This window comes from Rhinichthys klamathensis, unplaced genomic scaffold (genome assembly GCF_029890125.1).
Source record: "Rhinichthys klamathensis goyatoka isolate OS25496 unplaced genomic scaffold, OSU_Roscu_1.1 h1tg001043l_1, whole genome shotgun sequence".
NCBI lineage: Eukaryota > Metazoa > Chordata > Actinopteri > Cypriniformes > Leuciscidae > Rhinichthys > Rhinichthys klamathensis.
The window spans coordinates 453,991-470,189 of record NW_026607318.1 but is presented as its reverse complement, the minus strand read 5'-3'; the positions used below and the strand labels follow the sequence as shown (position 1 = coordinate 470,189).

The window sequence follows — 16,199 nt, the reverse complement described above, 5'->3', positions numbered from 1 at the left end:
AAGTTTGTCATTGACATGAGATTGAGGTATACAACTTTTAAAATCATTTTCTTTCATCCCAAAATGCACAAATTGTAGGAATGACTCATCTAAAAAGGAAATCTATAAACACACATACTGATATAAACTAAATGGAGAATGAGCTTTAATCATGGTTCCACAACTTCAGCCTTCAGTGTACGGTAACCTATGTAATTGCACATTGTTACATATTTACATAATGCTGTAAAATGAACCCATTCCCCCGATAAGGCTATGCTACTACACTAGAGAAGAAAGCACAACCAAGAGATCTACAAGAGGTTTCTAGCTTGTGCTTCACGTTATATGGGTTTGTATTGTATGGATTTATTAAGAGCATCTTCTGTATTCCTGAGAATAGCTGATAAAGCAAACATATAAGGTTGTGAAAGTTGTATGCATATTCCTGCAAGTGATAATTCATGTGATAATCATGCACAAACACGGATCACTGCTATTTACCCATGATGTAACATACGCCTGCCACAAAAGTTTCACTGAAAACATTGTTTACTTTATAGCCATACATTATTGAGAATCAAAAAGGGTAACTGGCAATCGACAATGAAGAATAACATGTCAAGCAGGTATGCTTTTCAAAAAGCAATGTCATCAGACAATACGTATCTGACACAAATACATTTTCACTTGTATAATACTTCAGGTGAACAGAAGACTCTTTTTCCAATTGCACCATTGGAATACAGACAAACCCTTCCCCCTTCATTCTGTGTGCATATTCTCTCAAGTGATTGAATAATCAATAATATGACTTCAATAGATGCATTTAAAAACATTGACAAAAATCTGTACATTTTTGCAAGTCAATATTATGTAAAAAAAAAAAAAGAAAAAAAGAAAGAGAAAATATTCATAAATATAGTTATCAGATAATTACAAAGCACTGAAGTGACCAGAAAAAGTGCACAGTTACTTAAATAAACTACAAAAAGAACTTTAAATGCTTAACAAATTGACCATGTTGTTGACCGTCAAAAAAAACAAAACAGATTAATGCACAAGACCTTCTCAGATCACACATGCAGAACGGCTTTATCAAGTGTTCTCTCGGGACAGGTATTTAACCGCCTTTAAAAGGGCTTTGAATGTCAATTTCAGGCATTTCAAATGTTGACGGATCATTTTTGGTCATCCCAAGACCAATGAGAGACTGACAAACAATTATAATCAAAAACATGACATTTTAAAAAAGGCACTACAAAGGCAGATAGTTTTTCCCCTTTAGCTGATCCGAGGGAGCATCTATCACCAAAGCTTGAGAGTATTACTTTATCCAACACATGGGGCTACAAAGCTATGCAGACACGAACAGTATGCCGATAAGGTTTGATCGAGTTGGGCTCTTTCCATATCACCACGCTGTGCTGAGTGGTAGACATGAGTGACAGGGTAGAGAAGGGACACAGTCTTTCAGTCATCGACCCTGCAAAAAGGCCCAAGCGAGGGAAGCTGTTCCAGCTTTGGTGCAAAACCAGTCTTGAAATGTACCTACTTGTAATAAGGTATCTCATCCACGGTGCCTATGCGAGATCTTGTCCATTTTGGACAGTATTGTGCCAACAGTTTGTTTCTTAGTGCAACGCGCAGTGCTGTTATTAGATAAACCCTGAATGCCGCCCATTCATGCCCCTGGTCCTTTTGTTTGCTTATATCTATTACAGTATAAAGTTTTTTTTGTTTGTTCGCTTTGTTTTTGTTCGTTTCCTGTGCATTTATATGTTGCTTTCAATTCCTTTCCCTCTTCCCCCAGTCAGTTTGGAGGCCTCTCTCACACTTCTAAAAAAAAATCACGTCCGAGCAGCTTCCTTGTGTCATGTGGACGTGGCTTCCAGGTAGCTCTGGAGTTTACGTACAGTTGACTCGTCCAAGGAGAACAGGTCAAAGTCAAAGGTTGTATTTGTGATGTTGAAATGGCCAGTCTTCTCAATGAGGTTTACAATCTAAAAGACACAAAGTAATGTGTCAATCAAAATCAGCAAACAGCAATCATTCCTGAAAGGTAACAAAAGTGTCATGAGCCAAACATAAATCAGCTGTTTTCCAATGAGAGGCACTTTGGACTTCCAAAAATCTTCAATAATTATACCTTTTACATACACTACCATTCAAAGGTTTGGGGCCAGAAAGACTTAAAAAAAAATAAAAAAAAATTATACTTTTATTCAGCATGTGTTAAATTGATCTTTAGACTTTTACATTGTTACAAAAGATTTCTATATTATTTTGAACTTTCTCTTCACCAAAGATTTTTTTATTAGAATGCATATTAGAATGATTTCTGAAGGATCATGTGACTCTGAAGACTGGCGTAATGATGCTGGAAATTAAGCTTTGCCATCACAGGAATAAATTACATTTTATAGTACATTCAAATAGAAGACAGTTATCTTTTGAACGGTAGTGTACGCTAATAATTTCTAACGTGTCCTGAAATAAGGCACTGATCAATCTTCAATGGAGGTTTGGTATTATGCGTGATGTGATAATTTTTTTTTTTAGAAAATGCACTCAAATACAGAAATAACTTATTATAACCTGCTGTAAAATATTCCTCTCTCTCAGAGCCATCAGCCTGCGATGGAGGTCCACAAGCTCCTCTGTATAAGCCTGTAATCAGATCACTCGTTTAAAACTTCCATTGTATTTTTATGTGCAATAAAAATCTGAATTTCAGCTACTGAGGAGTATGATTCAGTTATTTACCCTTCCTACCTTGTCGTATCCCCTCTTGAGCATCTTCTCACGGGTGCAAGAGTCTGGGCTCTTTTTTCCTAACATCTGACAAAGAACACCAATGATTTCAAATCAAATTCAAATATAAAACTAATACAAACCAATCTGAAGGTTCATCGCAATGCAATCTTACCAATCTTACCTTGAGGTTTGCTGAGCTCAGTTTGGGTAGAGGTGAGGGGGCTTCCTGGCTGGGAGGTCGGGACTCCTCATTGCCATCACTCTCACTGTCCATGCTTAAACTGAAAAGGAGAAAATCATAATGAACTTGTGAAAGGAATATAAATCGGATTCAATGTGTAACAACATGGTTGTGTTCATATTAATGATGTGAATAGTGTGGACAAAATCCTTTTTGTCTGCATTTTTACTGTCAAGTATCCTTTTTAGTAAACATTTCAGTTATTCAAACAAGACCATACTGGATCAAACACAAAGTGCATGGTACAAACCGAGAGTCCTGATTGGGTGGAGTCGTTTTCATGGGCGTCTCAACCTCAGAGCTGCTGTCATCATCAGAGCCTTCAGAGCGCATATCCTCTACCATAGAACGGAGCGTCCCTGGAAACGATCATTATTAACGATCATTAATGAGGCGACACACTACTGATCATTAAACTGACCATTCGTGAGTAAACTCCATGTACCTTGGCCTTGCTTCTGTGGTGGCTCAAAGTCAGAATCAGAGCTGGAGCTGGAGCTGGAACTTGATGGACTGGATGGAGCCGATTGCTAAAAAAACAAACATCCTTGAGCTTTATTACATTTGAATACATTCAAATCCCTGTTCTGCTGATGGAAAAACATAAACATACCTCTGATTTAGAAGAGGCTTCATCCTCAGAGTTTGATTCGTCAGAGTCGGGCTGCCTTTTCACTTCCTGCACCTCTGGTTTCATCTTGGGCCAGTGGCCTTTATCTTTCGGGGGTTTCTTCTCGGGGTACGTGGAGGGTGTTGTTGAGGTAATACGGGGAGAGCTGCTGCTGTAGCCTCCGCTCACAGGCCCCTTCATGCCCTCGGAGCCCATCCTCTTCTGTTTCTTGGTACTTAGCTTTGGAGACTCCATGGCAGATGAGGGCCGCTTGCTCGGGGTTCGAGTGTCCAGCTGACCCCCTCCGCCTGTCACTGCTCCGCCACCTTTTGGAGACATGCCATCCATCTTGGACTCTCTGACCGTAAGTTTGGGCTCTTTGAAGGCTGCTTTTGGTACCGGTTTCCCATCGTCTTTTCCTCTGCCATCCGGGGCTTTCTTTGAAAAAGAGGACGAAGACTGGTCTCGTGAGGACTTGCTGCCCTCGCGGTCGCTCTCTCGGGACGTGGCCTTGCTCTCAGAGTCCTTTCGCGTGCGCTCTTTGTGTTCTTTGGTTGCCTTATGGGCTTTAAGACCTTTGCTGCTCCCACTTCCTCCATCTTTACTTGACTCCTACAAAGAAGGTTTTAAAAGACTGTTCTTTAAATGCATAACAGCTTGGAAAATACCCGATAAGCACTGTCGTTCCAAACCCATTAGACTTTCGTTCATCTTCAAAACACAACTGAAGATTTTTTTAATGAAAGCTGAGATGTTTTAATCTCTCCATTGAAAGTGCACTCCACCAAAATGCTGATGCTTCAAAAAGTTGAATCGAGTGGTTTAATAATCAAATATGGTTAACTAAAGCTCAAATTAGAGGTCTGCATTCCTGCAATCCACAGAACTCGACACAACTGAGTACGACATGGGACAAGTTTTGAATTGCTGAGTGCAAGAGGGAAGGTACTGATTTGTGTGTGGAAATGTATTTTATGTTTTAAGGTACAGAATGTAATTCTTCTATTGCACAACAAAAAAAAAGGTTTACAGGCACATGGTTGTTGGATATTCTCAATGTTTTTCAGTTGTATGCGACAGAAACGGAAAGCACCTTCCTTTTTCCTACTGCGACAAATGCAGCAAAGTGAGGTCTGAAGCGCCATGTCGTGTGTGTGGGAACAGGACAAACTGCGTAGCTTTCTACCTGTGAGATTTTGCAGGTGGGAGCAGGACGAAACATAAAAGTTGCGGATGTGACTCGGAAGAAATATAACTTATTTTTAGCAGGAATCAATAAAAATAAGTTCTTGATCTCGCTTAGACCTCTAGCTCAAAGGTGCTTGCGTGTCACGTGACAACAAACACATTGGTTCTCATGCATCAAGCAAGCACGTTTGAGCTTCCGTGTACCATATTTGATGTGCTTTATGTATGTGCACTGATCAATGCTTATATGTGAATAAAATGAACGAACGTCTTATGGGCTTGAAAACTATCCCTTGAAGCAAAAACTTTCTTTTTTGTCCAAATGTGCAAAATATTGCACATTTTTTAAATTAAACCTTAAGGTCCAGTTTCACAGACAGGGTTTAGATTAAGCCAGGATTAGGCCTTAGTTCAAATTAGGTAGTAGCTTTTATAAATGTGCCCTAGAAAAGAAACAATACTGGTGTGCATCTTGAGACAAAACAATGGGACTGACATATTTTAAGATATGAGGTGCAAGTTGCTTTCAGTTAAAACAGCACAAACTTAAGCAATTTTTCTGTGAAACAGGGGGAAAAGACTATCAACCTTAAACACTTACCGGTAACTCTTTGACCAAAGGATGACTTTTTTACTAACCTTTACTGCATGAGAGGACTTGATCTTCTTGGGGTCTGAGAAGGCAGAGAGTGGAATAGTCGGCAGCATTGGATAATCTGGACTGGGCCTTGGCATCATCTCCACTCCCTCAGGAACAACTATAGCCTGAGACAAGAATAACACCCCAATGGAGACAGAGAGAGAGAGAGAGAGAGAGAGAGAGAGAGAGAGAGAGAGAGAGAGAGAGAGAGAGAGAGAGAGAGAGAGAGAGAGAGAGAGAGAGAGAGAGAGAGAGAGAGAGAGAGTCAGTCTGTTAAAAAGAGCTGATTATAGAGGTTCAGAAAAAGCAAGAACAAACAACCCTGCTCACCCCACCGGCCTTGACCAGCTTGCGCCGAAACTCGTGTGTGGGGTTGTTAAACGTAAGCTTCTCACAGCGCAGGTGATTGACAGGTGGGTTTCCCTCCAGGTTCAAGAAAAGATCATAATTAAAGCACACCTTTTTAGGCTCCTCCTGTGATTGAAGAGACAAGCATGTTCAGGATTCACAGATAAAAAGAATGACGTTGAGTCGAACGTCAGTATCAAACCCAAACCTCAATCTAGCAGTGTGTGAAACATTTACAGTAAAGTTAAGTCAATATAAGGTCCTTGGTAGAGAGGAAACGAGAGAAAATTGAAAACTTCCAGAAATAATCCACTACGAAGTCTTACAGTGAAATACAAATTCACATTTTCTTACCATTTATACCTTCTCCAATTTCTCTGTTGCCGTTCAACAGCTTCATGTCAATTCTCTGTTAGCTCCCAGTGCAAACACTAAGTTCACCTAGTTGTGTGACCTTTACCTTTACCAAATTGCAAAACTCTTAAATCACAATGTTTTTCAAATACAGGCAACAAACTGCTTAAATATAACACATCTAAAAAGACCGAACACAACAATCTGACAGACTTTTCATGCCTTTCGCCTGAAATACCAGTTATTCACGTCAAAAGAAGCAAAATGCAGATACTGCTGTAGATAAGGGGTGATGTGCTCACCTTGTTTTTGAAATAGACCTCTATGGGCATGAGGAAACCAGCATAGCCTGACTCTTCCACTTTATATGGGGGCTCTTTACAAACTGCGAAAAAGAAAAAGAAAAAGAAAAATACTTAGTTAATGTTTAGCTATACATTTTTCAATCTACACTGAAACAGAAATATGAAACCAGAATCACTATCTACATGTACATACTATGTGCTACAATAAGGTCAAGGGTGCTTTTCTTTGCCACTTCTCACACCATGGAATTGCAAAAATAACTATTTTTTCCGAACAGGTTTCTGAAACACTCCTAAAATCAGGTAGCCACACCCCAAAATCACACCATTGGTTGAGCCAGAGGTTGACATATCACACCACTCATACAAACAGGGAGATATTTTTAAAACACCCCAGAGAAAGTGTTAACACTTTTTTGAGAATGTAACATCAAAAAAGGACACACTAAAAATACAAACCCTGACAAAAACTGAATCACCACACTTAAAGGACGTACATCCATTTTTTTTTTTTTACATTGTACAAAATAAACAAATCACAGATATGACACAAATCAATTTGGTTAATAGCGGAACAATCTGCCTTTGTAAAACATATAAGAAACTAATTATATTTGCCATATAGTTTACCAGAACAAGTATAGAGGGAAAAAAAAGAATCACACAATGTTGAAGAAAAAAATGATAGAATCACCTTGCAATTTGCATTTCTAAAGCAAATAACGGTTACACTTTATTTTAAGATGTCCGTGTTACAGTGTAACAATACATTTAAGTACTGAGTGATATTAATTAACAACAACATGCACTTACTATATAATTAGGTTTATGGATTGGTTTAGATGCATGTAATTATGCATAATTTACTGTTGTTATTATTACAGTAATTACATTTACATGTAACATATGTAACAAGGACACTACAATAAAGTGTTACCCAAATACCTATTGACAAGCAGTTAAAAAGAGTGCTTACAAGTCAAGTCACATTTATATAGCGCTTTATAAGATACAGATTGTCAAAGCAGCTTCACAGTAATAAACAGGAAACATTATGAAACAAATTCAATTTCAGCTGTAAAGCAGCTCTACAGAAGACAGTAGTGTCATTATTCAGCTCAGTCAGTTCAGTTGTTGATTTAGTTCAATAACGGACCTTATCAAGCTGTTGGACACATGGCTAATTGAAAGGAAAGATGGCCCCAACACAACAGTTGCCAACTGAAACAATGGAGAGAAGGAAATCCAACATAGAATATAGCAAATGAAGTGTGGTGATTGCGTAATTTTTGCCAGGGTTGGTCATGTTTCAATACTAGTTAATATAGTTGCTATACAATTACTTTCGTATTACACTAGATCTTAGGACTTCACATGCTGTAACTACACAACGTATTTTAACAGCATGAGTTACTAAAAAGGGCAGATTTAACACAACAGAATATGGGTGTAAACACCAGCCATTTCCTTAATCCTGATTGAAAGGGACCTTAACCTACATCACTGTGAGTATAAAGTTACAGGGTTATGAAGTAGACTCAAAATATAACCTGCCTCTCTTGGGTTTAGGGAAGCTTTCGTGAAGGCGGAAGACAACTCTCTCCACAAAGTGCTGGATGTCACATGCCTCTGGGCCCCGAACAAACACCATCCAGTCATGTGTGAAGCCCTCGTTAGTGACTTTCTTCCTTAACTGGGCTCTGTGTCCCAGCTCCAGTTTCACCTGCACAGTGCACTGAAATAAGAGGGAAAAAACAGTCATCCACCAGAAGACAAAACGCCGTTTTCTATTCTGAACAAGGTTGTACAACAACAATAATAAGCACTGCTGAATTGCAATATTTGAGCAGTGAGTGACATATACATCTGAGTGAGACTGAGGGTGTGTTCAAACTTGTTCAGTTCGCTTAGTTCGTTTGGTCCAGACCAAAGAAAAACATTTAGTCCTGGTACACTTAGTGTTCAGATTGGCATTTTTATCAACGAACCTAAAGTAATAGGAATACATTCACAACCTGATTGGTCTGCTTTTATGACGTATTGCCTATTTATTTTGAGACAGAACTTACAGAACATCTAAAACAATGCTGTGTGCTGGGCTAAATGTGCTCGTTGTATAGTGCGTAGCCTGCATATGATAGTATTTTGACCAAATGAGAACTCGTGAAGAGCTTATAAAATGTGTGAAGGAGTCAAAACAGAATCAGGAATCCCTCCGTCACACACACAAATGAAGATTTTTATTGTGGTCCAGACCAAACGAACCAAACTACAAGTGTGAACAGTAGTTCACAGACCCATCACTAAGACCCATCTTTTTACCGTTTTCAGAGGTCTCGACCCGTTTGGTGCGCACCAGGGTTTGGATGGCAGCGTTCACACTTATTCAACTGAACCGCACTAACAGAGCAATTATTGCACCAGGGTTCGTTTTAATAGAGCCAAACATGCAATGTGTGAACACTTTAAAAAGGACGAAAAGGAGTCAACCTGCTTTCTCTCTCTCTGACAGCTGCAGATGGAAACTCACAGTTCTGTGACATTCTTCACATGCATGATGGTTTATTGTTTGCAGCTTTTCTTGGTGTGGAAAAAAATTAATGTTAGACTTGTATGTGTTAGCTGCTCAGTGGTTAATAAATTCCTTGCCAATGTTAAATGAGTTTGCATCCTATCATGCCTAAAGCATTTTTTTCTAGTTATTGCAGAATACAAAACTACACAAGCAGTGCATGTCACAAATAATTAGGTAAAAATTAAAAGTTCAAGACAAAGGTTGGCTTAAGGCTAGTTTGAAAGGGCCTGGACAGAAAGTCTGAAGACATTATTAAAAGCTTGAAATGTTAAAGTTTTTAAGACTGAAGCAGCTTTAGACAGACAGACAGAAAGAACAATGTAAAGATGGTCAATCAAAATCCCATGGTATATTAATATAAATGTAACACACATAATATATATAGAATATACTTGGTTATTTTAATTATTTTAAAATAACACTTTTAAAACTAACCCTTATGCCAATATAATGTGAAATGCAATTAACAATTTAAATTGGATTCAAATGGACAGCTACAGTGTACAGCCAATGATTAGCTAAATCAAACCAATTAGAGCACTGGAATTTGGCATATCTAATGAGCTGTCAGTCTTGCATCTAGCGTACTCAAGAGACTTCTGGGGAAAAAAATTATATTGAAAAACGTCAGTTGCTGTTGAATTAATTAAGTGTAATTATTTGTAATTCAATGGAAGAATTTTCTCAACTGTCTCAATACCTAGCGAGCCCCCCTGCTAGACAGGTTTGGCCATGGGAGCTTTCGAACGTTCGCGCGCGTCTATGACGCCCACGAATGCTGTCTATGTAGGCAGCTCACTAGGTTTTGAGACAGTCCCCGGACTAGCCGGACAGCTAGTGAGTGTTGGAACTCAAGAATCCATCTGTCCTATAAGCCAAATGCTGAGGTTTATAAAAAGACAGATTGGTTTCTGTAAGTACATTTTCGTCACGACTTAAATTAACACAAAACACTGATGTAATTTCGGGGGTTTCCTGCTTGAAGCCTCGTACGAGTGACTAGCTGGCTAAGTTAGCATCCTGACCATCTTCAGAAAAACGTTGGCCTCGCTTCTTTCACTACAAATACATTAATGATAAAAGCATGCGTATTTCTCTCTAATGGCTGTCTGGCAGTGTCAGTAAAGTCTTATTACCATGTTCTCCATTGCCGCCTATGTTCCGGTGGTTTAGTTTATTTACAAAAGCGTTGAAGTAGATTGAATGTGCATCCTCGCTCTTACACATCTGATGGAGTGTGAAGGGAGAAACTAAACAGTTTGAACAAATGGCCGCGACACTGACAGTTTTTAAAATAAAAGTAAAATGGCTTTTATCTACCTGTGTTTCTCATCCACATCTTTCTACTTTAATTATTTGCTTACACACTAAGCATATAAAGTTACTCCACCCTTTAATGTAAAATGTACGGAAAGGTTTTCATTAACTTTCTTTCGAGAAGTTCAGAAAGTATTTTAAAAAGACATTTAATTACACTACGTAAGTGAAATTATACAATTTATAAACAGAATATTAAATACTTAAAGCAACACATTCCACCACAGAAAATCATGTAAGGTATTAAAATGAGATAAACTCGCATCACACTTTAAAAAAAATTCCTAACAGGTTTTTATTTGCAGGTAGCAAACACTACAGAAACAACTGTTTTTAATTCTTACACAATAACAAGTGGCCGAGATTTCTTTTTATAAACATGAATACTGTTCTGGATACTGTATGGATACAGCCTCCTGCAATTAGATATTAAAAAAATGTAGGTGACATAATAGTACAACATTACTCAGGTCATTTTTACGCAATTCCAAATTATTTAATGAAAACTAACAAGACTTTTTGTAAGCCTAGATTACTAACAAATGCTTACTGAAGACAAGACATGCAGAACTTGGTGCTAATTGTTATTATAACATCCAGACCAATAGAGATTCTTGAAGTCCACACAGACAGTCAAATGAAAACATTGAGTTGCATATATAAAAAGGGATCACAAAAGTTATTTGTCAAGCATCAGGTTTCGTGTCTCATTTCATGCTAGAGTTGTGTATAAGTTGAGTTCTCAGTGTGCAGTGAAGTCTTAGCCAGTAAAGAAGCAGTGCCAATCTCTGTATCTGTAAAATGCACAGAAGGTTCAGTCTGGTGAGATGATGTCACTATATTGTGTAATTATTTTCAAAAGATTAAATGCCGGAATACACTACAATACTTAAAATCTGAACAGATTTTAAAACACCACGCATCATTACCAGACTTTCAAGTCACCCCGAACACAACACACTTCTAAAACATCCTCCTGTTTGATATCATCCAACTGGATGCAATCAGAGTGAAGCTAAATAAAAAAAAGAATAGCCTGTGCCCAATATGCAGTACATGACTTTCTGTGAAATCTGTCAACTCTGACTGCCCAAAATCTGCAGGCTGGCTGACTTTGGGCATCTAAGGTCAACTTGTCCAGACTGCAAATCAGGACAAAACAATCTGTGCAAAAGTCGTGTAGTGTTTTCCAGCCTTAACCCAATGAATTGCGTGCATTACAAGGTTTATAATTATACATTGAAGTAGGGAATCATACCAGGATCACCGTTCACTTTGCCCCCTGGGTTCTTGTGCTGGCCCTCAATGTGAGCAGTCATCTCCCCCCGGTCTGGGGTGCAGTGGCCACACTGTAGGCAGCTGTATCGCCCTCTTGTGTGTTCCCACAGGATGCGGCAGTTGAAGGACTGACCTGACAGATTTAATTAATGGGCGAGGCATTAAAATCAAAACCAACTCAAAGATCATCATATTCATGGTTATACATTCATTGAGAATGTTTGTAGACAGAAACAGAAAACCTTCACCAGTAAAAGTAGCAGATAATTGCATGATTGACTTGAGCTGGAAAAAGAACTCCAATGATCACTGGCATCAGCTCATATACAAAAGCAATATTATTCACACAATTAAAATCATTAAACCCAGTTTAGACAGATGAACATGGGCACAAAGGTGTAGGGATTAGCAAGTGCTCTCAACATCTCCACACATGATCAACTATTATGACACAGCACCATCTCTTGCCAGAAATGACCACCTGCTTTTTGTCAAATGCAAATGGGAAGGGGAAAAAGTGAAGTAAAGGAACACCGGCCCTAAAAGCAGACCCTCTGATGTCTCATTACATGTTAGTGAAGCCCGTGGACATATGCATTTAGGATCGGATGGGAGTGGACTGAGTCGTGCAGCTAGATGGCACACCCAGGGAAACACTAAAACCGGTTAAAGCCGGGGAAGGGGAGGAGAATTAGCATCTGAAGTATCATTTGAGGGAAGATCTGATTGTTCCCTCAAGCAATGTGTGTGTGGATTCTCTGTGCCTCACCTGGACTTCATCTCTACTTAAACTCTGACTGCTTGGAGAGTTCCATCTGTGCAAAAGGGGCCCGGGCGGTTCTGGCAGGACAGTGCAACATGACAAAACACAGTTCACTCAAAGTGGCCATGGCCAAGGCTTAGGCATTTCCCCCACAAGTGACTTACAAATTCCCTTTCAAAAGGACTCACACCTGTTGATAAGCAGGTGAGATCAGTTGAGCAAACTGCAAAATACACAGGTGAACAGGGTCTAAAATGTAGGATGATTTAAGGAACACTGGGTCTCATTCACTAATAATTGCAAGGATTATTCATACTTATGCACACAAGAGAACTTCTCAAGGAAATGTTTCACCTATTTTACAACACGTGCACACGGAATTGTTGTTAACCTCATTCTAATGTTAATGAATATGGAATATTCTAAATGAGCGAATGCGTGCCAAAAGTTAGTAATTTGCATAAAACACACTCAAACCATTTTTTCCTTTACACATATATACACATAAGATTTGTGAGATAAAATATCAAAAATTTCATCTTAACACACTGTGTATATATGTACATAATATATATGATTGTGTGTGATTTGTGGTTCTTACACTTGTTTTTAATAAATTTTGGGAAAGAAATTGTATAAAAGTTATTGATTAATTCAGGTTTTCCTGCACAAATTTGTGCATACGCATGGTTAGTGAATAAGACCCATTGTGAGCAATGACACTTGCTTTCAGTCGGCTTTCCTCACTCACAGAGGAAAGCTTTATGAGATCCATTCACCTTGGTTCTTCCTCCAGACAGCGTTTGATCCTGGTGATGACGGCAGGGGTGGTGAAGAGGGCAGACTGGGAGGACCAGATCTAGGAGACCTCTGCTGCTGCTGTAGGCCCGGATCTGGCAGGAAGGCTGGGTTAACAGGAGACAGAGTGGGTGGAAAAGGGCTGTAGGTGGATTCTGGTTTGCAAGGAAGATTTTGGTTTGAGGCGAGATTTAGAGTGGCAAGGAGCAAAGTTGCAGGGCCTGCAGGGGTTGGGTTAGTGAAAGCACTGTTTTCTGGCATGTTTGCCAGTGTTGAATGTGTTGCCAAAGTGGGCATAGATGGCATAGACTCCATCTCCTCTGGCACATTTGGGGATAAGAGGGGTCCAGATGGTTCCATGTCACCAGAAGTGAGAGGAACACTGGCGGGCTCTGCGTCAGGTGCCATTCCAGTCTCTATCTTTACTGCAGCCTTGTTCTTAGCAACCTTGGCACAGGTCTGCAGGTGTTTGAGGAGAGTGCGATAAGAACGCAGTTTGGCCCTGCAGCTCTCGCACCTAAAGGACACAGACATAATGATAATGAGGAAGCATAAAGCTGAAACATAATATTAAAAATAAGTGAATCAATGCTAAAAGAAAAAACATCAAATCACCCAAAAAATATACAAATACATTTTTTTTTTAATTGTAAATTGGTTGCTGAGATTAAGAGCATTTTTAAAGACAAGACTAAGGCAGTCTGAGATAAGAGGGCATCTATGGTAAATTGCTAAATGAGCTAGTTGTTTTATTTGATACTGAAACAATGGCAAGAAAGAGTGACATTTTTGTTTGTTTGTTTGTTTTTAATGCCATGACGGATTATTTGGCAATTTTTATGGTGACAATCGTACATGTGCTATTAAAATGTATAAATAAGAATAAATAAGATATTCAAAATATTCATATTCAACTTGTTTCTCCTAAAAAATGTACCTTGATAAAAACCTTTTAAAAGGTATCAACAAAGTAAAAAACAAAATTCTCAGAAGAGTGGAAATATTAAAAAAAAATTATAAATGAATATATCTTTAGTTTACTAATAAAGAAAGGAAGCCTAAATGCAAAGCGGAACTCACAGGAAAAAATAATTTGGCTTGTAATGGTGTCTCATATGTTCCATTAGCTGCTGCATGTTGTTGAATGAACCATCGCATCCTATATGAGAGCACAGGAAAGCTTTCCCTAAAGAATAAAGGATAGTGCATTAGACACCAAATTGCTGATGTGACACTTTTCATGACTATAAATTAACTGATTAAATGATAACAATTATAAATCATTTCATCCATCAAGTGCACTATTAAAAAAGTCACAGGCACGTTGATGTTATACCTGGAAGAGACTGGGCAGTGTTCTTTTGATGGTCCTGAAGATGACTATTCAGTGCTTCTGGACTGTTGTAGGTCCTCTTGCACCCAAAAAACGAGCAGGACATTTGACAGCCTGGTGGAACATTGAGTGCTCCTTAAACGGGACTATACAATGCATTGAAACAGTAAATTAAAAGATAGTACTAATATTGACATACCTTCCATGGTGATTTCTTAGATTTGAGGTAGTCGGTCCTTCGGACTAGATAAACGAGATAAAATATGATATAGAAGAACATTAATGGTCATGCACACTTTCAGTGAATGGCACGTATAAGTTCTAATGTGGGTGTGCACGTCATAACAACAAAGAGCAGACTTAAAGTAATTAGTAGACTGCATGCATTTGATCAATAACAGTTGATCAATAACAATAACAGTAGATAAATCCATTGACGTTACTGACTAAACTAATATAACATCTCATAAACGTAAACAATCAGGGACGTGCGCAGACAGCCAGCGGTCGCACGAGCTAGCAGACAACAACAACAACAACAACAAAACATCCCATTATCTGCTTGGAATAAATGTATACATGTGCAATTATTTATAGTGCACATTGATCATGACACTTACTATGAATTTATTTCGTGAGGTTTTCAAAGCTTCTTTTCAAAAATAGACGTTAATTCAAATGAAATCGATTATTAACTTACCTAGCTAGATCGCATTTCCAGCCTGGCTACGTGCGATACGTTCATCTCTAAATATCGCGAGAACATACGTTCCCGTTCCAGTTCGTGTTGACTGGTGATGACAGACAAGATGTTTACACTATTTTTCAATTCCTTTTTATTTTTGTAGCAGATTTTAGTTTTAGTTCGTTCGTTATCCATAAAATAGCGATTAATAAAATGACTTACATAAAAAAAAAAATCTAAAAAAAAAATCCAGGGTATTTTCTATATAATTTGTGCAGCTCGTGGTTCTACTGTAATATCTAGGCTACTTGTTTCTCTAAAATACTCAATGACTTTGGCAGTCTGAAAGGTTTTCCTGCTATTGTATGTATTCCTCTCTGTAGCTGAGCAACTGGGAGGCTCCAAAATGTCAAGGGAAATCCTATTGTTGACACAGCTTTTAGACATGGCACATAAAGGAGACAAGTACAATTCGGATACAGTTGCTTTCCAAGCCCAAGATTTGAGTTTTGATGTTGTTTAAGCTTATTTTGTTTGTTTGTTTAAATTAATGTAGCTCAACCCCTTATTAGCAGTGGCTATTATTAATTTGATTCGAATACAGTTTTTTCTCTCTTGACCATAGAGGGCACAGAATCTCGTCTCATCTCAACACATTTAACGAATGACTTTGCTCTTCTTATTTTATAATTTCATCTGAATATCATAATTTGTAATATTTAGTCAGCCGAACCCGTTAGGTTTTAATTGATCTAATAGCCTAAATGTGTCTGGAAAATAGTGATCGGTGATGTATTATGTTGCGAATTTATTTTGAAACGTTACGGTATTTATACTTGAACGAAATGACCAGTAGATGACCAGTAGATGGCTGCAGTGATCCACACATCATGCCTGCCTAGACCAGCTGTTCTAATCCAAGAAATATTTAAAATAATATAAATTACGTTATATTACACACACAAATAGTGTTTGAAAACCACTTCTCTTCCCCTGACGGTGGTATTTTGTTCCCATTTGGTTGTTTT

The 16,199-nt window shown here is 38.4% G+C and overlaps 2 protein-coding genes across 7 annotated transcripts; both read right to left on the bottom strand.

Moving 5' to 3' along the window:
- Positions 1 to 118: 118 nt before the first annotated feature.
- On the bottom strand, positions 119 to 10,268 carry mllt1b (MLLT1 super elongation complex subunit b). Of its 4 annotated transcripts, none has more exons than XM_056244650.1 (12): positions 10,134 to 10,268; positions 7,973 to 8,157; positions 6,420 to 6,502; positions 5,746 to 5,889; positions 5,415 to 5,540; positions 3,591 to 4,199; positions 3,423 to 3,507; positions 3,228 to 3,336; positions 2,918 to 3,017; positions 2,746 to 2,820; positions 2,578 to 2,649; positions 119 to 1,982 (listed from the first exon to the last, which is right to left on the bottom strand). In XM_056244650.1, the coding sequence occupies exons 2-12, from the start codon at positions 8,079 to 8,081 to the stop codon at positions 1,854 to 1,856; spliced, it is 1,641 nt and encodes a 546-aa protein (XP_056100625.1). In that variant the 5' UTR covers positions 8,082 to 8,157; positions 10,134 to 10,268; the 3' UTR covers positions 119 to 1,853. The 4 variants fall into 4 exon arrangements, with proteins under 4 accessions (XP_056100625.1, XP_056100626.1, XP_056100629.1 ...); XM_056244651.1 differs by having other exon boundaries at positions 2,755 to 2,820; XM_056244654.1 differs by having other exon boundaries at positions 2,755 to 2,820; positions 7,977 to 8,157.
- A 609-nt stretch (positions 10,269 to 10,877) lies between these two features.
- Positions 10,878 to 14,720, bottom strand: znf414 (zinc finger protein 414). Of its 3 annotated transcripts, XR_008806450.1 has the most exons (7): positions 14,686 to 14,720; positions 14,490 to 14,600; positions 14,234 to 14,339; positions 13,135 to 13,670; positions 12,362 to 12,432; positions 11,573 to 11,725; positions 10,878 to 11,108 (listed from the first exon to the last, which is right to left on the bottom strand). XR_008806450.1 is itself a non-coding variant. In XM_056244659.1 (6 exons), exons 1-6 carry the CDS (start codon positions 14,690 to 14,692, stop codon positions 11,032 to 11,034), a joined length of 990 nt encoding a protein of 329 aa, XP_056100634.1. In that variant the 5' UTR covers positions 14,693 to 14,720; the 3' UTR covers positions 10,878 to 11,031. The 3 variants fall into 3 exon arrangements, 1 of the variants encoding a protein (XP_056100634.1); XM_056244659.1 differs by lacking the exon at positions 12,362 to 12,432; XR_008806451.1 differs by lacking the exon at positions 10,878 to 11,108 and having other exon boundaries at positions 11,648 to 11,725; positions 12,362 to 12,545.
- Between the last annotated feature and the right edge of the window lie 1,479 nt (positions 14,721 to 16,199).